The sequence below is a fragment of the Pocillopora damicornis genome, chromosome 8, assembly GCF_964200805.1.
Source record: "Pocillopora damicornis chromosome 8, jaPocDami1.2, whole genome shotgun sequence".
NCBI lineage: Eukaryota > Metazoa > Cnidaria > Anthozoa > Scleractinia > Pocilloporidae > Pocillopora > Pocillopora damicornis.
In genome coordinates, this window is record NC_142677.1 from 20,318,327 (window position 1) to 20,342,150 (window position 23,824).

General features: G+C 37.1%; 3 protein-coding genes across 3 annotated transcripts; all 3 read left to right on the plus strand.

The window, feature by feature from the left end:
- Positions 1–66: 66 nt before the first annotated feature.
- Positions 67–5,565, plus strand: LOC113666778 (akirin-2). Its single transcript, XM_027182570.2, has 4 exons — positions 67–1,103; positions 3,257–3,505; positions 3,836–3,907; positions 5,010–5,565. The coding sequence occupies exons 1-4, from the start codon at positions 935–937 to the stop codon at positions 5,018–5,020; spliced, it is 501 nt and encodes a 166-aa protein (XP_027038371.1). The 5' UTR covers positions 67–934; the 3' UTR covers positions 5,021–5,565.
- Positions 5,566–5,608: 43 nt separating this feature from the next.
- On the plus strand, positions 5,609–18,400 carry LOC113666767 (zinc finger MYND domain-containing protein 11). The gene is made up of 11 exons (XM_027182560.2): positions 5,609–7,002; positions 9,967–10,143; positions 10,856–10,945; positions 11,950–12,042; positions 12,414–12,501; positions 12,873–12,928; positions 13,033–13,110; positions 13,648–13,707; positions 13,911–13,975; positions 14,145–14,289; positions 14,626–18,400. The coding sequence occupies exons 1-11, from the start codon at positions 6,718–6,720 to the stop codon at positions 15,397–15,399; spliced, it is 1,911 nt and encodes a 636-aa protein (XP_027038361.2). The 5' UTR covers positions 5,609–6,717; the 3' UTR covers positions 15,400–18,400.
- A 659-nt stretch (positions 18,401–19,059) lies between these two features.
- Positions 19,060–23,823, plus strand: LOC113666658 (NAD(P)H oxidoreductase RTN4IP1, mitochondrial). The gene is made up of 8 exons (XM_027182454.2): positions 19,060–19,662; positions 20,065–20,133; positions 20,240–20,364; positions 20,996–21,044; positions 21,156–21,292; positions 22,023–22,209; positions 22,654–22,746; positions 23,405–23,823. The coding sequence occupies exons 1-8, from the start codon at positions 19,252–19,254 to the stop codon at positions 23,543–23,545; spliced, it is 1,212 nt and encodes a 403-aa protein (XP_027038255.2). The 5' UTR covers positions 19,060–19,251; the 3' UTR covers positions 23,546–23,823.
- The last annotated feature ends 1 nt before the right edge of the window (position 23,824 follows it).

The window sequence follows — 23,824 nt, forward strand, 5'->3', positions numbered from 1 at the left end:
ATACCAACCGCCTTAGAAACATCTGGTCAATGTAATATTAAGAGAGTAGCTGATTACAACACAAAAGCATTTTCAAAGCGTGCCACACGTGTGACAAGGTCCATTGCTATTTCTGGCTTTCATTAGAACATACCGTAGCCTCTTTTGTAAAGATATTTCTTGAACACTAGCGGGAGCAGCGGATAGAGGTGTTAATCGTTTTCCTCTCGTTACCTTGGACGATTACAACTTCATAAAATCTGGCGCATGTACTACAAATCTTGTGGGGTGTAAAAGAGATCTCGTGAAGGTCTTAATTTAAAAATGAGGTAAAGGCCACGTGCGCATTTTCAGTTGTTAAAAACTGAACGATTAGTGCTAACAGTTCATGAAATAAGTCCCACTCTCACGGCCATGAACAGATGGCTCACGCTCAAGATGCCAGCTGTCCAATATCGTTTCGCTATTTTTATCAACTGAGTGACTGATAAGAAAGACGTCTGGAAAAGCCTGAGTCCTAATATAGTGGACAAGTGTTTAAGCAGCTCTTCTCTAGCAGATAGGGTTACGAAACGTTCAGGGGTTCGTGTGGATTTTATAATCCAATACCTGTAAAGGATTCTGGGATATAATTATTTTACGTAACAAAAGTTGAAACATCTCCCCCTGGCACGATGAACTTGGCACCGTGGACTCGAGGCTAAATTAAGCTTTTGGCTTGCTTCAAGCTGATTGGTTGATTATCTACGATTCAAAACAACCAAATTAGTTACCATCGCCGCCATCTTGAGCTATACGTTCTTCCTTAGAGATTCTTGTGTTAAAATCCGTACCATCTTGAGTGCATCGTCCTTGTAAAACATTTCTCGGGTCCTGTGTCAAGTCTTAAATTATCAATCTGCCCTAGGCTCGGCTTTTTTTGTAATTTTATCGAGAAGGAGCAAGTTAAAACGCAATGGCTTGTGCTACCCTTAAGAGGTCTTACGAGTTTGACCCTCTTCTTACGCCTCAACATCAACCCTCACCGAAAAGAAGAAGATGCATTCCGCTTAAACCATCAACCCCTCCTCCGTCAGTCTCAGCGGAATCCCATTTTCGTGGCGCTGCTCCAAGATTATCACAAGGTAATGCTTAATTTTGCTATATCATAGTTGGTTTTACAGCTGAGCTTTTCTTTGCGACGTATAGGGTTCGTTGAGTTTCAGTGTGACACAATCCTTAAGTGAGACCATTTTAAGTTGTAAAGGCGAAAACTTTTCTCAGTGCATCAGCTTCAATGGGGTAACATTTAAATGTTCATTTCTTTTGAAATTTAAGTCAAAATCGAGGTGATCGTTGTTGGGCGAACGTCGTCTCTGTAAGGTATTCTTTGTTTCTTGCGTGTTCTTATACATTTTGAACTTTCTTTTACCTTTTCACAAGAATTACTGTCGGCATTGTTTAAGTTACTGTTTTGTAGGACTAGAGAGACAACTGAATACGTTTATTGATTCCCAAGTTTATTTCTTAGGAACATTTTTCAAAATTTATGTAAGTTCAAAGGTAGATGGTACTGAAATCGATTGTGCTTGTGTGATGACGCCAAACGAGATCGAGATAAGCTCATGAGGTTGCACATTTCTTTCAAGGCTTTGGTGTTAAAAATGTGATTCGTTTATATTTGCGGCGTTCTCTTATGGCTCTGGTTATATTGAACTCAGGATAATTGTTTTTGTGGGCGAGTTTACTTCGAGAATTCTTGCGAAATTGTTGCAAACTTGAATGGAATTTCACAAATGTCGTCTGCCCACTGCATTGGGACGAAGTTAGAAGAAAGATTGCCTTATTTGATAGCGGAGCGGGTGTCAATTCGTGTTTTGCCGTTGATTTTTTTCTTTCTATTTAACTGGATAAATTCATTGTTACACTCAAATGATAACATGTGGTATGATGGTGCGAAAAGGCCTCTACTTTCATCTGTTCGTTTCTTACTTGTATACATATTGAAATGCAAATGAACCAGAAATTTCTTTGAAGATATGAAAGAAAACGATCGTCTGTTTCTATGATAGGAAGAGCTTATTGTTCTTGGTTTTAAAACAGCATGTTTAAATTCATCCTTTCATAACTAAATGTTTGATATGGTAAACTGCTCCCATAGAAATCTTTGTAGAATGAATGATTATGATGGTCCACGATATGTAGCTGTTTTTCATGAAAGATATATTGTGTCCATGCATATAGTTAAATATTTAGACAAGACCTGTGGTTCTGATTTGATTTCATGAATAGATATTGATGGATTGTGGTCATTCTCAAAATATGTTCCCTTTTAAAATCTGAAAATTAATTATAAATTTGATTTGAATTGAGCTGAATGTTTGAAACACATGGTTTGAGTTTTGTAGCTGTAATAGGTTTCTATACTTTTAAGCAGAAACTTTTGGTGCCATGCTGTATATAGTACAGGCTTCACCTTGCTTATGATGTTTTGTCATTTTTATTAAACCCTCATCTGGTAGGATTATGACATCTCCTTTGAAGTGCAGGTTGGCATGTGACTTCATCATGTTTCCAAACTGAAAATATTACTAATCCCTTTGAGTTTTTAGTTTCATCGGCTGTAAGAAAAATTGAGAAAATGAACTTTTACTTATTTATAGCCTATTCTGTAACACATTTGGATAATGTGATATTTTAACCGGTTTTTAGCCCAGGACAGAACATTTTAAGATGCAAGGGAAGTGTTTAAGAAGGCAGTATCAGCCCTGTTAGCTTTCTTCATTCCATTGCTAGTCATAGCCCCACTCAATTTTAAAATTTTAACTCTCTTAGATTGTTTGGTCCAATTAAGTTTTGCAAAGATTGTTTTTTTTTCCTTTTTTTTTAAACATCCTTGAATTTGAAGATGAGTATTTCTGTGGTGACATTCAAGATATAGCTGAATTACAGTGTTACTTTAAATACTGACTTGGGTGTGATAATTCTGTGTAATTTGGTTTCTTATCTTGGTAAGATTTTAAGGGTCATTACTTTTCTTCAGGGAGAGTTATTCACAGTCACAGAACAAAAACCATTTTAAAAACAGTGCTTTATAGAGCTTTGCTTGATGTTGGTTGCAGTAATCAACAAAAAGGATCTGATTGAGAGATGTTCTATATCTCTTATTAAAACACCCTTCCATGATTTGTGGCTCTTTAGAAGAATTTTTTTTTTTTAACTTCAAATAAGTTTGCCAATTTTTTCCACACAGGGATTGTTATTGATGTAACATTTATTGGTTTCCTTCAATGTTTAGATCAAGTTTCAGCGAGCATTAATCAGGAATGGAGAAGACTCCAGAGGCGAAAGCATCTCAGAGTGCCGTGTCCAAGTTCTCCTGAAATGAGTTCTTTCTCTTCATATTCACCTGGATCTTCTCCCCCACGGAAAGAACAACCTCTTTTCACTCTTAAACAAGTAACGCTCATCTGTGAAAGAATGCTAAAAGAAAGAGAAGCACAAGTTACAGAGGAATATGATAAAGTTTTGAGAGAAAAACTGGCAGGTTAGTGACTGAATATCATTTTGAGTAGCATACTGGAAAGTTCTCTCCCTTGTTGAGGTGTTTATTTCTAGTTTAGGGAATGCTATCCTGTAATGCTCTGTTGACCAAACATTATGATTTTTGGTTTGTTCATCTCTTTCTGTCATCTGACACCAGACACCAGATTTAACTGTAGTCAACAGGATTGATTTACATGCTAAAATCATGAAAGGAAGAGTAGCACCTGATAGCATTGGTGAATTGTCTAGCCAAACTACATGTATTCATGGAAGAATTATTCAACTGTGACTTATTTTCTTATTTATATTTGATTTCTCTTTTCTTTTTTAGAACAATATGATGCATTTGTCAAGTTTAATTATGATCAGGTGCAGAGAAGATTTCAAGAGACCGCACCAACATGTAAGGATTGCAAAATTCAAATTTTTTTTGGCAAAAGTCTACAAAAGTGCATATCTTTTTCTGTCTCACCATTTGTTTCATTCTCAGTTCCTTACTTTCATGCCTTTATAAAATTCAATTTTTTTAATGGCATGTGATGGAGACGTTTTTAAAGAAAGACAGGCAGTTGAGATTTTGGTCTGGTTAGCTGCTACCAAGATGTTGTCAAAGATGTCTTCTTTTTAATCTCTAATCTTCTTTACCCTAAAGCAGGTCCCCTTCGTAATACTTTGCTCCAGCTAATGAAAAATGCAATTGATCGCTTTTTTCTAGACCGGTGAAGGTCACGGGAAGCCAATGATGAGCAACACCCCTCTTATTTGTGATGGTTCTAATTAGCAATGGAATGCTTACAAGTAACACACTGAAGTGAAGTTACTTTGAAAGACCTTTTCTCTTAACCAAACATGAAATCCTAGATACTGATTATCTCTGTGTTATCCTAAAAACTTGTTGAACAAGAAGAGTTCAACTCTCATTATAACCACTATGTCCAGTATTTTGGCACATTTTGCAGGCTAAAATGGATGTTTTAAATTTTTGCTCAATTTTTTTGCATGATTGTTCAGTCGGTTTTGTTTAGTTCATTTTTTTTCCAATGCCCTCCAAAGTAATAATAGAAAGTAGTAATACAGGTTGTTCTTGGGCTTAATTATTTTTTTGGGCCATTCTCAGAGTCAATGTAACCCTGCCTGCTTGGGTTTAAATGATTGTGAATTGGGCCCCAAAACAAATTCATGCCTGGGAACATAAACTCCATTGTTTTATTCCACCATGTGAATTAGATATATTCACATGTCTAAGGAATGACAAGAAAACAGTTTTCACTACGGCCCTCAATTTTACTGGTCTTCTCAAGGGACACATGAAACTTGTGCAGAACTTGAATGGAATTTCCATGAATTACATGCCAAGCCTGATGCCCTTTGTGAATACGTCAGTGCACACAAGCAGTATCATGGCTGTTAGTCAAAAACATTGTCAATATTGCATGTTCATTTGATGCTACTTCTTGCCATATCTCCTATTTATATTTTGATACATGTCTTGTTTCTCTTTGCAGATGTTTCGTAAACAATTGTTCCTGAGCTGGCTCAGCAGAACACTCATTGTCCACTTCCATCTAGTTGCTATTTCAAAAGCAAGAGCAAGATTTTAAGGAAATGCTGTATAGACAATCATAAGCAATAGTTAATGACAATTACAAGGACTATTTTTAAGTGATCACCATAGAAGACTAATCGTTTCTTACCATGCCTCTTCTTGTCATTGTATTACTAGTCTTAAAAAAAAATTGGTTCATGTTATCCTTTGATCAGAGATCATATCCTCATCCTTTCTGATGTGAAGCGAAGTACTTGTCACTAAAGAAACTATGGAACCAGCTTCACTTCAACTTTTGTTATTTCATTTCTTGTGATTCTTAACTTTTTGGTGTTCACTGTTAACTAGTGTAAATATGTTTGTAAATAAGATTGGCTGATTAATTCAAGTTGTAAATCTGTTTTGTTTCTCAATCTAGAATTTTTGTGTCATTATCTCTGTCTGAATATCTGTTGACATTAAATAGGAAATAGTTGTTAGGAAGCAACAGGGAAATAAAATTTGTTCTGTAAGCAGTCCGGATGGTTTTTTTTATACAGTATTATATTTGATGCTAATCAGCTGTATCTATTTCATCTGGTACTGGTAAACTAAGTTTTCAAGTGGCTGAACACTTGAGGATGATATTCCTCCAATGATGTTTTCTAATTTTAACCTTGCATCCCTTCTGACCAGAGAGGATGGTCAAGAGGGCCCTTTTTTTTCTGAAAAAGAGACAAACTACCTGAGAATAGTAACAGTCCTCATTCCATACAGTAAACGTGAGATGTAAGGAAAGAAAATCAATTTGAATGAAAAATATGGCAATTGAGGCTATTATTTCTAATTTCCCTGACCTTACGTGAATGATTTTGAGTAATGGTGATTGAATTAAGTAGAGTCCAATGAATCTGTTGAATCTTACTTACACCAACCCAACCACTTTCTTTGCTCGCCCAATTACTCATGAAGTTTTCATCTACACCTCTTTCCACCCTTGCTTTCCCCTTTTCAGTCGCATAGTTTCTTCGTTAAAGTACGTTATATACTTATCTACAAGAGTTCGAAGATGTCAATATGCGAGTGGTAACGGAAGAACCTTTGGATATTGTTTTAGCCTTCAGTAAAGCTTATGCTTTCAAGTAACTTTTCGTCAACGTGACCCAGGATATTACGGAGCTTGGGTTCTCGTTGACACTTGACCAGTGTGGTTTGAAGTGATGTAAGATAAAGCAGGAAATGGAAGAGTCATTATTAATCGAGAATGGTTAAGTCCATGAGTAACCAAGGTCGCCATAACTATGATCTCCATCTCGTCCCATTCACGATTTTCAGAGAGACTAAATAGAATATATCTCATATCATATCAAGTGATAGTTATTTTGCAGTTGTATTTCTTGACATGATATCGATTTTGGGGGGGGGGTTCTTGAATTGAGAAAAATTTAAACGCAAATGGCGAGTCGTCCAATATCATTATTGTTGAGTTGCGTGATATGTTCCTCCTTTTAGCATTTATTCCTTTCCGGCCCTCTTCCGTTACGTCATCGGAAGGAGTTCGTGGACTCGGTCGCGTTCCGTGAAACATTCGAAAGCATGCGTTGACGCGAGAAGGGCCCGCGAATTATTCATAATCCCTCCTGTTCTCATGACACATTGGGGAAACAGAGTGTGCGTGTGTGTTTGTGATGGCAAAGTTTTCTGTCAGAAGACACTCTGATCCGTTCTTTGTTATAGCGTTGAAGGAGGCCATCGTTAAGATATCCGCTCAGAAACAGTGTCCGAATGAAGGCAGGATTGTTCGATCGGTCCTTCAAGAATTCGATTGGAGTAAAACGGAGATACAGAAGCAGTTAAAGTTCGCGGTTAAAGATGGTTTGATTCTTCAGGTGACTACATTTTCTAGCCATGGGAGTACTAAAGGAATCCCTCAAACTGCTTACAGGATTCTTCGGAAAGATGGCGAAGACGAGGTGAGTACCTATGGTTTCATGTCTTAGAACACGCGCACATTCATCGCGCAGGAAGTGGTATTCGGGATTCGTTTTACTACTTCCAATTGTTTATGTATTAAAGGCTTATAAGAGCGGGGGCGTTTCGATGACTGGTCCCATCTCTAACTGGTTTTACCGTTGAGAGAGTGAAGACGACGTTTGTGATCGTTTAGGTCATGTTTGTAACTATTCTTGTGCGTCTGAAGCATTTATGTTTAGGCAGTTACACTTCGATGGTTTTCCATCATGCTGACCCGAACATGCAAATTGATATTTTAACAAAACAAGAATATTCATGACACGAAAAAATACAAAAAAATTTTATTAATGGAACTCTTTCGAATATAGAGTATCATTCTGTTGGGGGATTTAATCATTTCCTCCGGAGCTAAAACATAGCGAGTTGTGTGTCGTGCGACCAAGCCGGTGTATTTCTGCTTTTTCGGATGGTCCTTATCATGCAGATTAGCAGCGCTTGTGTCTCATTGTTGTATTCCACGTTAAAGAAGCTTGTCTATGAATATTTATTATGCGGTCACTTAAATGCTGTTGCCCTGAATTAACAAGTGTTTGACTTGTTGCGTTGCTAACTCCACGTCATTTAGCTTAACTAAAGGAACGCTTGGGTCGTTTCTAAACATGGCAACTTTCTCACTCGTGCAACGCTCTAGTCATTACCCCTTCTCGGGTTTTTGCACTAACTCAGCCGGTTCGTGTTCTTCTCATTCCTTTTAGTCTCTCAGACTTAATCTGTTCATTGGTTCCGGCTTCTGACTTCATTTGCATCTTTTTTATCCGTGTTGGTATAATTTACTTTCCCTTCAGCTCTTAATTATTTAATACTTTTTTCAGCTTTTTCGCGTGAACGATTTTCGATCCAAAATGCATTCGTAATACAGAATTTGTAGAAATACTCCCTAGTTTGACGGTTGTAATTTCAATTTTATGATAAAATGGTGCTTTTAGCATAACGAGAGAATATTTGAGCCATTGATTCTGACTTTTGTAGGTGTCGATGCTTTGAAAAGCTTAATCTTACGAAGAAACAATCGATTGCTTTGTTGAAGCGATATTGTTCGTTCTTGATAGTAATCTCAATCCTTAGGTTAAGAAAAAGTTTTATTTGTATTTAAAACAAGCTTAAAGCAATGAAACAAGTCATTTTTGTTAATAGCCTTATAGTTTATTACTGTAGTGCAAGCCACTTTCATGCATCAAACCTCCATTCAAATTACGAAAACCTTTTGTTATAGGTCATTTGCATATCTTATGTATGACATCCAAAAAGTTAGATATCATCACTATGGTTTGAAGTCAATGTAGCAGAATTCTTTTAAAAACCAGTTTGTGGTCAAAATAAAAAATTGTCAAGTCCGCTATCATAACTACATGGTTAGGAGTTCAGTCTTAGCCAAGAGAGCAAAGTGTCAGTCCTATGGTCTGTGACATGGTAGATTCTCTCGAGGCACTTAATTCTACCTTTGGTAGACAGGATGAAGTAGTTTAGATTAGAGTTTCAGACAGATTCCCTGAGGGGTCACAAAACAAGACTTGTTGGTTCATTTGTGGAGAGTTCTAAATAATTAACAATGATAACTGGAGGATGTTTAGTGCAGTTGCAAGAATTATAAAGGATGAGAGGTGTTTTATCTGCTGAAACAAAAGGCAGAGGTGGATAAAGCTAACCTAGGTCTTGACATTTCTAGTCCCAATCTTGCAAAAAGCAAATTAAAAAAATTTTGTGACATCACTTTACATGCATATTCAAGTAAGCTATTGTTTGTAGTTATGACATAATGAGAACATAGCAAGCAGCTGATAGAATGGACTTCATGCTTATAATCAACCTGTTTTGAGGTAGTATCATTTATATTTTATTATAGTGCTGATTGTTTGGAGAGCCTGTGTTCTGTCACATGCTGCATTTTCAGTGCCAATTGGGCATGCTGGGAACGTTTTTAGTGGTGTGGTGTCATGTGCTAGCAATGTATGCAAATTCTTGTTTCACCTTGTAAGGTTTGCTGAATTAAATCATGGTTACACTGCTGGAGCCTTGTCTTTGATAATCTTAACCTCCACTAAAGGACAATACTAATGGACCAGAACTGCCTGCATGGTCAGTGAGACCATGTTACAGGGGATGAAAATCTTTCTTAACCTCTGGGTGGAAAATTGAAAAAAAAATTCACTTTTTGGCCTTGTTTGATAGTTGAAGCACAACTACATGAAATTCTGTGCTCGCATTAAAAGAAGAAACAGCAATCAGATAGGCTGAATGTCTGTCATAAAGATGGAAGTGGTCAATGTCAACAGACATTATATGCAAATTTTTTTTCTCGCAACGGAAGTAAACCAGACAATATCGGGCACTTTTAATTCAAAACATACAAACATCTTGTCACCAAAGTGGTGTCTAGACTAGCACTACACCAACCCCTTTGTCACATTAGCTTCATCTCCATCACAGTCTCTCTAGCCCTGAATCATATTAAACAATCCAGTTCAGTTACCAGAAAAATACTTTAGAATTCTAAGTGCTCTTAATTTCAGTTTTAATTTTGTTTGTTTGTTTGTTTGTTTTTTTTTTTTGCCTTTGTAAGTTTTCTGCTGTATGATTGTTAGCTGAGTACTTTAGACTAATAAAAATCATTGTACATAGACTTTTTTACTGACAGGGTTGAAGGTAATTCAGCAGTTGTGCTCTGAATTTCATATCAGATCTGTGTATAAGATCTGACATTCAGCAGCTGTAGCTGGCTTCTATAAAAAGTTTCATTAATGTCTTTTGTTATAAACTCAAGGTTCAACAGCAATATGTTAGTGGTTGACTTTATCACAGCTTGCCACCAAATATCACCTGCTTTACACAACTAACCATTTTCTTCAAAACTTAAACCAAAGCCTGTAAAGAATTGCCTTTTTTATTTATTTCTTTGTCATCAGGATGAAATAGAGAAGCAAAAGAAAAAATTAAGTTCCAACACTCATGACTGGTATTGCTGGGAATGTCACAAAGCAGGAGAAGTGATTGCATGTGAATACTGTCCTCGTGTGTTTCACAGGAAGTGTGCTCATTCTGGTACAGTTGCAAATAGCAAATGGAAATGCCCATCCTGCCAGGTAATCAGTAATTTCTTTGTTCTGTGTACAGGCTGGAGACAGAGTGACAGGGGCTACTCTAGTGGCCTCTGGATGGAATGGTCTGGGCTCCAGCTCTGTGGGGTCATAGTGTTGTGTTCTTAGGCACAACAATTCTCTTCCACAGTGGGTGTCTCCACTCAGGGTAACTTGATGAAATGCAAGGGGCTTATCTGCAATAAACTGGCATCTTACTCTAGAGGATTAATAATACTCCTGGTCACTTTCTGCAACTGATATACTCCTGCAGCTGTGAGCTACAGTGTGGTACACAGTGTTTTTCTTTCCAGGCAGTAGCTGGTAAATTGACTCCTAGAGTACTGTTATCTCATCTTACTGGGTTGAAATGGCTGATAATTATTGAAAATTGAATTGAAAAAGGATTGCTCTACGGGTTTGAAAATTTCTTTCACCTGTCGTCCTCAAAATAAGGGAGAAGTTTTCACACATAATTCATATTGTTTGAGTTGAATGGGATGATATCAGGTTTATTTTTAAACTTCAAGTTAGTTGATGTCTGTCTGGACAATTTTTTCACAAGTGGAAGTGATAAAGGCTGATAAAGCACCCACTTTCATTTAAACATTTAAGCTTCTGCAAGAGCTACCCTATGAAGTTGTAAAGAAGGTAATAGAAATATTAACTTTGGTTGATCTTATTTTTATTGTTATCTTTGCTGTTCCTGTGACCACAGCCCCAGAAGCTCTCTGCCTTGATGGCAAACAAGACACCAGACCAGCTTGCTAAATTGCTGAAATTTACTCTGGAGAGAATGAAAGAAAAGGTAACTCAGTATACTTCTTGTGGTTTTTTTTAATATTGTCTATATTTATGCTAGGGAGGGGTTTTGGAAACTCTAAATGGTAATTACATCTCAAAAGGCAAAATATTCAAAGGGAAGTGTGAAGGAAAGCAAAGTGGGAAGTTCAGATTAAAAAGATCACCTTTATTTCTTACTGAAACTTGACAATCAAGGCTAAATTGTGTTGTTTACCTAAATACATCTGCAAACTTAGAGAGGTTCTTTTGAAATCATCATATGTGACTTCATAAGCATTTTACAAAAAGCCAGCATACACACATGTTGCTCAATTGGATAAAACAATCATATATGTGCTATAATATTAAAACTTCACATGAAATTTGCTGTGATTTGTTCACATATGCATGGTAGCCGAAAGAAAATTTTAAGAAATACCAGATAAGTTTTCCAAGAAATTATTAACCTGGAAATTATGAAAATCTAGTTTTTAGGCTCAAAAATAGGGGGCGACTTATGCATGGGATCGACTAATACTGGATTAAATACAGTAATTGTGTTGGTGAGGGTGAATAACAATGCAGGAACTTGATTGAAATCAAAGCCATTGTTACTTGTTTGTTCAGTGTTTTTACATATTTGTGGCAGAAACCAATTTGTCCTTTTCCTTCTGAGGACTGACTGTTAAGACATTCATACTCTGCAATCAACTTGTACTTTATGGTGCAAGCTGCATTACCACTTCACAATCAAAGTTGCTGTAGGAAGTTATTAGATTGTGAACAAATTATCAAGTTATTGAAAGACATCAAGTTATCAAGTCATTTTTATTAAGTTTATATCACTGATGATTCTGTTGAAACATTAGAAGTTGCTCTTGAGGAAATTCTTGACTCAAGCAACAGTAGTTATTGGTCATACCATGTTTTTTGGCAATCCTCTTTCAAGTTAGATGTATATTAGATATGCAGTAGGATTGTCTCTCCATGTTATTGAGAGGTAATAAAGTAAGTGACTGTCTTTGGCAGGCCAAGGAATTGATGGAGCCAATTTCTCTAGATGAGCATCCAGATTATGAGGACTTCATATTCAAACCAATGGATCTTAAGAATTTAGAAAAGGTTTGTAATACATAGTGTTTTCTGGAAGCACCAGTGTAGGCTGCTCTTTTCTTAAGTGGCATCTGCTTTAATCAGGTAATTGGTGGCTGGCTTCTGATAAATCTCTGATGAACTCTGGCTTTCAAACATGGATGAAAAATACACAGTCAAACAAATGCAAGACATGTCTCTACCTGGCTTTGTGTATTCCAAAGGATGAATTAACTTCAGTTGTAAATCTCACTTCACAGGTTAAGAGATGTAAAATAGAACTCAGTATTCTTGCATATATGCTAGATGGTTTCAAAAGATGTATGAGTTTATGCTTAGATCTTATCTTTTTATATATTTTGTGTAACAGGTGTGATGCAATGTTGCATTTTATTCCGCAGCTGGTTGAAAAGAAATCATTTAAGTCTCCTAAAGAATTCAGGGAAGAATCCCAATGGATATTTCACAATGCGATCATTTATTTTGGAGGTAATAAAGAAATATACTGTTAACATAAATCAGAGTTCTCAAAACAAATAGGTACCTATCTTAAAGCATACAGGTGTGCTTCTTGGCTGAAGTGTTGTTGGTATGTAGCGAACAGTTGTGATATTTGGCAGGAAAGTTCTGATAAAAGGTAAAAATTCTCTCTATGAGAGGAATTTTTTTTTTTAGGTGCACAAGCTTTACAAGAGCTGTAACTCTTTCAGTACTTAATCAGTAGGCCACTTCTTATTGGAAACTTCATTTGCACAAGCTTTACAAGAGCTGTAACTCTTTCAGTACTTAATCAGTAGGCCACTTCTTATTGGAAACTTCATTTGGAATTTGAATGAAAAGTTATAATTTTTGTTTTGTAGATGATGATGATATCACAGATCTTGCAGAAGCCATCATGGAAGACTGCGATGGAGAGGTGGGTACCTAATGTAAGCAATTTAGTGTAGCCTTTGTCAAGGAAGCTTGGTTGTCACATGCTAAATTTATTTTGGGTTTTTTAAATTTTTTTTTAATTTTTAGCTTGAAGAGATGGTTAGATGCCCAGACTGTTACTTGATGTCAAATTTACGAACTAAAAATTGGTTCTGCAAACCTTGTGTAAGTATTATTTGAAAATATGTAATATCCAAGGTTTGATGATAATTTTTAGGGCTTCTCCATTTAATATTAAAGCTGATGATTAGATTCTCATTAATTTTGAGTTAAATAGTAAAATTAAAAAGGGATGCACCTTTCCTCTAGAGCAAGTATGTAAAAACAAAGATTAAGTAACCTAGCCAAAATTATGTCAAAACTCATACTAAAACTTCAGAAATGCAGCAACAGACTTATGTTCCACATGAGTGACTGTTCAAAATATCTTTATGTCACATTTTAGTTGTTAGAACAGACTCCCCTACCTCCTCTTCAATCAGTTTAATGAACAACTAAAAACAACTCTTCATGTAACTCTGATGATGACTTCTGCTCAGGTTGTCAAAATGTCAGTCACTTCTACAGACAACAGTCCATCTCAGGACTCCTTCACCCAGATAGTCACACTACATACTCATTTCTGATGTTGTAAATAGTTTTTGGATCAGTAACTCAGAGTGGGATTTCCTTTTTTTTTTTTTTTTTTTTTTTCGATTACAGTATTTCCCCCATGAGCTTGTGTGGGCAAAGATGACAGGGGAACCACCATGGCCTGCTAAGGTAAGGTGATCTCATTGTTTTTGTGCATCAGAAGAAAAATTTCAATCCTATTTAGCTCTGCAGCATAAATCAGGCCTATCAAATGTCGCAGAGACAATGTTGTGATACTTTGATTATCGTCAAAAAGTGATAGGTAACTGTATAGAGACATGCTATGTTGTTGTGATAACATGTTGGCAACAGTTATGTGATTTTTCTTTCAGTTGTTGAGTTGGAATAATGATGAGACGAAAGCTCTGGTGCGATTCTTTGGGGCTGCACATCAAAGGTATTAGTGTATAATAGTTGAAATTATGTTTTTCATTCTGTTGGTTTTTTAACCTTCAGTAGTTCAGTCAAGCTTTGTTCGATTGAGATAATTGGAAAAAGAATTTTGAAAAACAATGAATAATTTTTTTTTACACAACTGAAGGTCTTTTTTCCGTGTCAACCGATAGGGCCTGGGTTGGCCGGAAACACGTGATGCCAATCACAAGTAAGCCGGAAGTCAAAAAACGATCTCAAAGATGGGTCCAGGCTAATGAAGAGATGAAAGAATATCAGAGGCAGCTGGCTCTGCTGTACCCGGACGCTAATAAAAAGGTATACGATGCTTTACAACGGTGTGATTTCCTCAGCTGTCCACAAAGAGAGCGCTGAAAGAGTTGGAGTTCCTTAGGTCGGTCGACATGATCCATTTTTCAGTCAAGGACCAAAAGCAATATAGGATTTCGTTCGTTTGTGCCTCGTAGTTGAGACATTTCACTCCCTTCTGAGCCAATCAGAGGCAAACCAAAACTAGCTTGTTCAACCGTGTCTAAGGTAGTTTACGGGTTATTATTTAAGTTCTTACATGTCTCTCTGTTGTGATTTCTTTTGTTACGGCATTATTAGACAGTTTTAAAGTGCCCTGAACTGATGGGAATCACTCTGTTTTAGGAAACTACCCCTCTGCCAAAAACCGAGACCAAGGAATGTCAGACGGATGTAGTCTTGAATGAGGAAGACAAAGAAAAGATAAAACAGTTGGAAGAAAAGGTTCGGCAGCAAGAAGAGGAACTGAAGTCACTCCAGGCGGACTTGAAGTGCGAGCGGGAGCGCGCTAAGCAGCTGGTCGAAGGAGCGAAAAAAAAGAAGGAAGAACAAGACCAACGAGTGTTACGTGACAAGTCTGTGAGTGAACAGAAGGAAACATCCGAGAACTGTGGCAGTAGCGGCCCAACTATTGACCTTTCCATGACTAGGGATCAGTCAAGTGTTATAAAAATGTTACAGGAGGCGCTCGAAAGAGAGAGACAAGATAAGAAAGAACTTATAGACAAAGTCACGCGTGATACTCAAAAGAACAGGGAGCGTGACATACAACAGGCTGTGAAGAGAGCCGTGAATAAGGAGAGACTGGAACGAGAGCGTATCACAGAGGAGGCAGTGAAGAAAGCTGTAGAGAAATGCAAACAGGAAAGAGACAGGCATACTCAAAAAACGCTGCAGATTGCTAAAGACGAGGCTGAAAAATCAGTGCAGGATGCAGTCAGCTTGGCTAAGAAGAAACAATGGTGTGCGAATTGCCATGCCGAGGCTTTTTATCCGTGTTGTTGGAACACAAGCTATTGTACTTTGGAATGTCAAAAGGCTCACTGGTGCTCACATAGGTTCCATTGTTTGAGGGTTACTTGTAGCTGCAATCGAGATAGCCCGATGACGCAATCGTGACGTCATGATTAGCCCACGTTGACCGCTGGTCTCAATAATGTAAGGTGACGTACATGTAATCATGGTAACAGGTGGGGTTGTCTGATGTAGCAAGGTTTGTTTGTTAAGCGGCGTAGTCATAAATTGTATCCCGTTCGCATCCAGGCTCGAATTCTTCCGATCTTTTAAGTCTGCTTATCGTTTCTTCAAGAAAAGAAACTTCTGGGAAGTAGCGAGGGCTTAATCCCGAACTGCGGCCGTTGTCGAACCCAGTTCACTTTGAGTTCTTCCGTGCGAACGGGATATGTAACTAACAGTGCAACCCTACAATTACCCACAATGTTCTTTTCTGAAACACTCCCTTAATTAGCAGACTGCATCACTTGAAAGTGCTGTCAATATTTCACCATCAGTCAGAGTTCATAGAAGCTGAAACTTTTACGTAAACCAACGATAAATGCGTTGTTCTGGAAATTTGTGCATTGGAAGCTTATTGCCTTGTTTGACAATTTCGTGAATTGAAGCAAGCTGAGGTAATAATTACAAAGTACCAGCCAAAGTAATCAAGTCATGGTGAAACCTTTTCATGGAAAGATAGCGAACGGTTTGACATATTGTTCGTTTGTAATTTGTACATTCCTTGTAAGTGGTGTCGCTTATTTCGCGTTTTGCTTTCGTTTTGTTTTGTGTGTGCGTTTTTATATGCCTTTTGTATGCCTTCCTCATGCTATATATTTTGTTTTTTTTTCCTTTTTTTTTTTCCGCTGTTTGTTCTTTTTTTGTATTTATACCTTTTTTACAATTTCCTTTTTTAGATCTTTTTGTTTGTGTGTTTGTTTGTTTGTTTTTGTCTCTCAATGCTCTAACCTTATTCCTCGTTATAATATTTCGGTTGGTTTCTTCTTTTATAGATGTGGCTTTTGTAAAAAGTTTCAAGTTTCCTTTTTTTACTGGTTTAGTTTTTCGTATTCTTGTACCTACCTTTTTCAAAAGGCTTTTCCAACGTGTTTCCTATCTCAGTGCTAGCAAGGCGCAGCGAAATGCTATCGACAAATTAGTGTGCCCGCAACAAAATAAAATTTGACGTGGCATATTTATCGACTAAAAATGAATTCACCTAGAACATACATTACGACTGAACATACATTACGACTGAACACACATTATACAGAATCCTTTTAGTAATGTCTGCATGAAAAAGGAGACTGGACCGTATGTTTTCTTTAACCGTAGTTCTGCATTAGGAAAACGTTTTCAGTTTGAGAAAATTCCGAATTCTAAATTTCTATTTTTATGATTGCATCCAAAGAAGATGCTTGTAAATAAAGCAAAAACGAGCTAGTGTAATTGTGTACTGTAACACTATGCCTCGGTGGAGGTTAAATGCCTTCCAAGGCGGTAGATTCTGATAGTTTTGATATGAGGTTAAATTCAAATGCAATATTTTTAAGATCATCAGTCTAGAAGATTAACTTCTTAAACAGCATTTGTTTTTTTATTCAACTAATTGTGCAGTATACACATTGACGCTTTCACTCTAGACGTCATAATATAACTCTCCATACAGATTTTGCTGGTTTGGAGATTGTAACCTTGAGGTTGATATGTTATCAGATTCTCCTAAATTTTGTTTTTCTTACAAGGAGAAATTAGAAATTGATCGCTTCCGGGAAGGAACGAGTTCACTGAATTGTTATGAAATTAGAAACGAAAAATGTTGAGTAGAAATAGAATAAGATTCCCAAAAGAGTTTATTATATGATTTGGAAGCGTGTCATAGTTCCAGTTTTAATCCTATCGACGCATAAAACAATAGCAATACCCAGATCCCTCTCGCGTCTGCGCCTTTAAAAGCGTGAGAGATCCAGCGACAAGATCAAGTTGGGGAGTGTTAAAGGAAAAAAAGCCTGGAGGAAATTATATTTAGCGCTCAAACTGACCCTAGAGATTTTTTTCCCGCTTTTCTGTTGTATTGCTGTTGGTATTTTTGCTGCAGATTAAGTTTCTTTTCATCTGGCGTCATTGGAATAACTCGAATTAGAGGAAATTTAGTTATCATCCAGAACGTCAATGTGAGTGACAAATTTATTCTCTAAAATGAAGACAAATTTACCACTGTACATTGTTTGCTTGGTGGTCCTTCGTTGCAGTTATATAAAATTTAAATGAGTTTGTACTGCACTCTTCAGAAGAAAGGAAGATAATTGTTCGTGTGTACAGATAAGTCGTCGGAGCTGGCAGCCTGTCATGTACGAAGAGTATAACCTAGTACTCGGACTGTTGACGAGTGGGGTTCGTGAATTGCCGGAATCATAAGAATTTAGGCTCGGCTCCGTAAGTGGCAGTTTTTGTACGCACGAAAAATGTTTAAAACGTAAGGCACTGTTTAAGGAGGAATTATTGGTTTTTAGGGGTAAATTTTATGTTAACTTAAGTTTTGTGAGTTGTTTCAAACGCTTGACCCTGTGAAGAAGGTTAAATGGCTAGAAGTTTTTAAATCTTGGTATTTATGAGTAGTATTTATTAGAGGTAGTGCACTGTCCATGACAACTCCCTGCTTTTAGGGTTTGGTTTGGTGTATCATTTATTTCCCTCTGTTATTCAATATGCCAATTATCGTAGCAAACGTATTTGCTTTAACCAATCAGAAAGTGGTGTTCGCTTTGACAAAGAGCTAACGCTCGAGCCTCTTACTAAATTGCCCTGTTATACTCTTGCACCTACGCAGCACCTCAGTTTCTTTGGAAACTTACTCTCTTTATCTCGACTCTGGCTCATCATGCTTTGGAAACTTAACGTGAGGTGAAGATGACCTTCCACGCGCTTTTTGTTGGTATCATAACCACATTGCAGCGCTTTCGCATCGGTCACCCCGTTTTCTGATTGGTTTGTTGCATAATCTACTTTGTTGTAATTGGCTTACCTTGTGTAGATGACACCTCTTACGTCATTGGGAACACTAGGGTGAACTTTAGTGAATGGCTGTTAGGCAGTGATTAAAGATCGCAAACAGTTGATGTGATATGGGTATGTTGTTATTTTTTAAAAAAATTACTCCATTATCAATTTCAGATTTATGCCTCGCCAATATAAGTATTACGGATGAATTAAAGTATTTTTTGATTCCTAGAATAGATCAAAAGGAAAAAAAGGAAAGGAAATTGGTTTTCCCCTCCCCAACTCCCTGCCTATCATCTCGGTGTCAGTCAATAAATCAATTAAGTAAACGGTATCTTTTCGTTGAAGTTGGTGAGCCCAGTGGAAAAACAAAATCATGAAAAAAAGGAAAGGAGAAAAACAAAGAAATAAAATCGTGACCCATCGTTACCCAACGATTTCTAGCTGTGCAGACAAGACCATGAGAATGTCTATGTTTTATCCCTGAGGGCACGTCTAAGTCTACCGACACTACCTCTGAAATAAGGCGAAGACAGATTCCTCATCAAATCATTGGCAAATATTCAAAGGTTATTTTTACAAAAATAGAGTTGATATTTTCCCGAATTATTTCTCCGCCGTTTCGCAAAGATGTTGGACTCCTAGCCGCGGATTTCGAAAGGTGGATAACGCTATCCACTGAACAAATCACTATCCGTTGGATAATGTCGTACGTTTTGTTTTTTGACGCATATCCGCTGGATAGCGATTTATCAATATTGGACTGGACAGAGTTATTTTAGAACACAAGCCGCACCCAGGCCGCGCCCGGATCGGTTAAAACAAGAAGGCGACTTAGGCGATCGAGTAAGGAATTCGCTCGCTGCGAGAATGCCTTGGTTTTCCACAGTTGCAGAGTGGCAGACGTTTCTTCCCGACTCATCGTTAGAAAAAAAGTGAACCAAGATCTTCAATAATTTGATTGATCTGAACAAAATGTTATCTAACTGCGCTTTGCGGCCGCTTCGCCGATGTCTCCCTGATACAAATCATCCGACATGTTTTAATTATCTGCCTACTTGTTTACTTGCGTTTTCTCGTTCACTTTGCATCGCCCATTCAATGGAAGCATGGACTATTGACGGATATGGTTCCAACGATGTTTTAGAACTGAGCAATGTACCGTTGCCCAAGCTTCAAAAATCAACAGATGTTTTAATTCGTGTACGCGCAGCATCTGTGAATCCAATAGACTACAGAATGAGGAGTGGTTATGGTCAGACTTTATTGAATTTGTGGCGTAAGGCCGAAAAGGTGGACGAATTTCCACTGATTTTAGGGAGAGATTTTTCCGGAGAAGTGTTGAAAACAGGAAGGCTAGCCAGAAGATTTGAAAAAGGGGATGAGGTAGAATTTTGTACACAATTAACTTTTCTCGTAACCTACGAAGCGGCAAGGTTGCTTAAATATGTTGACTATGAAATAAGCAGTGCACGACGTTTTAATGGTGAGACTGTCAAACGTCTCATGTTTATTAAGACGCCATTTATTTTGGCTGTGATGCTATCTTAAGAGGTTTGAAATCAGATTCGAGCTGAGTTGTTTATTGAAATATACTTACTACAAAGTTTAAATTAAGATATGAGATGATTGCTAGAGGCACCTCAAGTATTACCAACGAGAAGAAGAGGATGTTAAAGTTTCAAGTTGATTGGTATATATCAAAACATTTTATATTTTATCTTAGAAGGATGCAGATTTTGTTCAGAAGTTAAAACTATTTATTTGTTCTTCTCCACGTTCTCTAAGGTTTGGGGAACTCCAAGTGTAATTTCTGGAGGGACACATGCCGAGGTTGTAGTTGCCAGCCAAGATGAGGTAATTTGATTTAGTTTAGTATCGAAAACACTGATAAAGTGTAGATCAATTTGTTGCTGTTGGTACTAAAGACATTTTTTTTCTGTCCTGGAATACTGAACAGTAGATCTCGATAAAACCCTCAATATGGACCCACCAAGAAGCAGCATCTCTTCCATATGTAGCGTGCACAGTGTGGACAGCTCTGATTAGTAGAGCAGGCCTTAAACCAAATGAGTGCCACAAGAAACGGCAAGTAAATCATCATAAGCAGAGATATGATCTTTGCAGGTGGACTGCAATTTAAGCAATTGCAGAAAAGAAGCTTTAAAAAAATTGTTTGGCAAATTTGGTTCACTTTAAGCCCTGTGCATTGTAGCTCAGGCAGTAGTAACATCAAGCTAGTATTTGGGCAGGGGTTTTGAATCCAGTCTTCTCTGAAATTGCTTTAGTTGCCTCCCACAGGCAAGAGTCATCTCTTTACTTGATTTTCATGTGCTCTTCAAATGAAATTTGTTTCATAAAAAAATTGTAAAGCATCTTAGATGGGCTAGACAAGTTAGATAGTAACCTCATGTTTTTACATTGCCCAAGACAGCAAACTATACGACGTAGTTGTGTCAGAGGTATCGCCCTGAAAAGTAATACTCTATGACTGAGTGACCTTTAAAAGTTTTCAAAATGTTTTAGGGGTACATTGCTGTGTGCTTTTTGTTAATAAATAATCCCATAAAATATAGATATGTACTGTCAATACACTTCTCTTAGGGAAAGTGGAATGGTGTGTTTAGACATGGAGGATTACACAGAAATTTGGTGTAAGTTTCTTGTATTTTTTCTTAGATAGGGGAAAATAATGTCATTTTTTTCCTTTTTTCCACAGTGTTCTTGTCCTTGGTGGGTCAGGTGGAATAGGAAGCTTTGCCATTCAGGTAGTACTGGGTTGTACTGAATCTTGTCAAATGTTATGTTAACAATGCTCAGAGGACAGTTGCAGAACATGTACACACTCAAGAGGGCTTTACTTTCTTCCTTTCTCGTAGCTGTTAAAGGCCTGGGGAGCATATGTTGTTAGTACTTGTTCCAGTGATGCTGTTGAACTCGTGGCTGGTCTTGGAGCAGATCATGTAGTTGATTATACTGCATCTAACTTGGAAGATGAACTGAAAACAGCAGGGAGGTAAGAGCTTGATGTGTGCATTGTGTTGCTCAAGATATTTTTCTTTTTTTTTTTTCCTCTAATTTATGAAAAGAGTGATATGGACATGAATTTTTATTGGGTTTGAAATAGTAGAATGTAAAAGAATGTAGCACAATGCAGAATTGATAGAGTGAGATTCCATAAGATGGTGGACTAGTGAAATTTGGGACATTGAATTTAGCTACCTCACCTTTGGGGTAAACATAGATGACATAATTGCTACATGCTCATGGGTACTTATTGTTTACAAAGACCAGGAGTTTGAGGATCAACACATGTCTATTGAACTCACTGAAACAAACATTTATTGAAAGTGTTCATTTAGCCAGTGAAACACATTAACTGAAGTTACAAAACATTCCATAACAGAGTGAAGTGATCTCAAATTTCTGCTTGTTTGTTTTAATAAGATGCATCGTCATTCTCTTGATATTTATGTCAGTTTCCATTTTAGAATCAGAGTATAAGCCTAAAGATAAACAAATTTTTACTCCTATATGATTATCAGAAGTGTTCTTGTAGTCTATTCACTTACAATACTCCTTTCAGCAACATCTCTTATGTAGTGGTCTCTCTTAAGGCTTAGTTACTCGTGACTTTAAGCTATTTACAGAATTTGTTGAACATAAAGTGTTCCATTCTAAGTGCAGTTCATAATAGTCCATGGTTATTCATCTTTTACATGTGAATTTCCTCATTTTGTTGTCAGCTTTGATGTAGTTCTTGATCCTTTTGGAGGAGATCTGGGCAGGCAGTATGCCAGACTGTTATCAAAATGGAAAGGGTCAATTTTTGTGACATTGGCCCCACCTGTTCTGAACAATACTGATAAGCTAGGTGCTGGTCTAGGACTCCTGTCAGCTGGACAAAATTTGGCATCAACTGCCATTCCAGAGGTAAAATTGTTAATGATTTGCTAGTAGGGAAAAATTTAACCCTCAACTCCTAAGAACTGATTGTCAATTCTCCCCTCTAGCTGCTACACATTTCCTTGTGAATTAGTCAGGAGAATTTGGTGTTAGATCAAGATCATGTAATATGTTTGAGTATTCTTGTTATCTGTTTGCTGGATGATGTATGGATATTATAGGATGAAGTTACCTGTCAATCACTTCTGACAAGTGTTCAACTGGTACAAATTTTACAGCAATTTTGGTCTAAAGTATGTGATTGGAATTAAAGTTTTAGTCATCAATTTATTTTTATTTTGACAATAGTGTTGTTAGCTTAAAGCTATTACAGGGTGATCTGATTATTTGGAACATGAAACTGAAGGGAAATGGTGTTCTGCTTAAGTGTTCATCAGATCTTTTTTAATAGAGTTTTTTTTTTCATTGCAGGCACTATGCAGTGGAAATTTAGTTTCTTGGGGTTTCTTTAGTCCAAATGGTCCTGCGCTTGATCACATCCGCTCTCTTTGTTTGTCTGGGATGGTATGTCATTCATATTTAATTCTACATTCATGGAAACTCGTTAGTTATTTTCATTTGATCACATAGGATTTCAGATGAAGGCTTGAAAAGGGTATCTGTTAATAATACGAGTTACACAAAAAAACCCTGGGGTTGTAATCTTGCTTAACTCACTTCTAATTAGGTCAAAACCATTTACTTGTGGATATGCACAGCATAGGGATGAGAAATGTAAGGATTTAATGAGCAAATAGGAGCCATAAGGTACTGGGGAGAGCATGCATCCTCTTAAAGGCAGTGGATTGTTAAATAATGTTAACTCACTTTTTCAATTTCATAGTTCAGAATACTAACCCACTGGCTACCCAAACCCTTGTTAGTCCCTAGAGGTTCACTTCTGTTTCTTGGAATCACAGGATTATTGTCTTTTAGTATAATCACTGTATATTTAATGAGTTCACCATTGTGCCACTTTGGCTATTCTCATTTCATCAGGGATTGTGGTGAGTTAGTTGTTTTATTTGCAACCAGCTCATATCAGTACCTGCTAAAATTTGAATAAATATTCACTGGTGCATGGATATTGATTTAATTTTACAACATTGCACTATTGGGTGGGAGGAACAGAACATAAAGTTGACTAATTCATTTTTTTTTGTTTTCATTTCACATGCCCAAGATTAAGCCCATAGTTCAAGAAGTGTTCCCATTTTCAAAGACAAAAGATGCCTATGCAAAATTAGAGGGTGGTCATGCAAGAGGAAAGATAGTTGTCAGTATGGATCCTGTTGATGCAACAGGAGAAGAACCTTCAGTTTGATTTTCATGACTCTTCTGTTCTTAAGTTATCAAATAGGATTTACTGGCAAGGTGTTCAGAGACAAGTTAATCAGTAAATTAACTCAAAAAAGGACCACTTTTTTCCGCAAGTTTAAGAAGAGCCTACATGCCTTATGACACAAATTCGATTACTTATGTTATCAGAGAGTCGTGTTATTCCCTTAATGGGTTATTTACTTCAGCATCATTGAAAAGATGTTGTTTCCATGACAATCGTATGTACAACAACAAAAAAAGAGAAAAGCTTGACACCCAACAG

Excerpts from the sequence above, each read along its gene's own strand:
- LOC113666778 (XM_027182570.2), top strand. The coding sequence starts at position 935 with ATGGCTTGTGCTACCCTTAAGAGGTCTTACGAGTTTGACCCTCTTCTT. Across the intron at positions 1,104-3,256 it reads TGCTCCAAGATTATCACAAG|ATCAAGTTTCAGCGAGCATT; the intron begins GTAATGCTTAAT and ends TTCAATGTTTAG. Across the intron at positions 3,506-3,835 it reads TTTGAGAGAAAAACTGGCAG|AACAATATGATGCATTTGTC; the intron begins GTTAGTGACTGA and ends TTTCTTTTTTAG.
- LOC113666658 (XM_027182454.2), top strand. The coding sequence starts at position 19,252 with ATGTTATCTAACTGCGCTTTGCGGCCGCTTCGCCGATGTCTCCCTGAT. Across the intron at positions 21,293-22,022 it reads GAACTGAAAACAGCAGGGAG|CTTTGATGTAGTTCTTGATC; the intron begins GTAAGAGCTTGA and ends TTTTGTTGTCAG. Across the intron at positions 22,210-22,653 it reads CATCAACTGCCATTCCAGAG|GCACTATGCAGTGGAAATTT; the intron begins GTAAAATTGTTA and ends TTTTCATTGCAG.
- LOC113666767 (XM_027182560.2), top strand. The coding sequence starts at position 6,718 with ATGGCAAAGTTTTCTGTCAGAAGACACTCTGATCCGTTCTTTGTTATA. Across the intron at positions 10,946-11,949 it reads TGGAGAGAATGAAAGAAAAG|GCCAAGGAATTGATGGAGCC; the intron begins GTAACTCAGTAT and ends TGTCTTTGGCAG. Across the intron at positions 12,502-12,872 it reads TGCGATCATTTATTTTGGAG|ATGATGATGATATCACAGAT; the intron begins GTAATAAAGAAA and ends TTTGTTTTGTAG.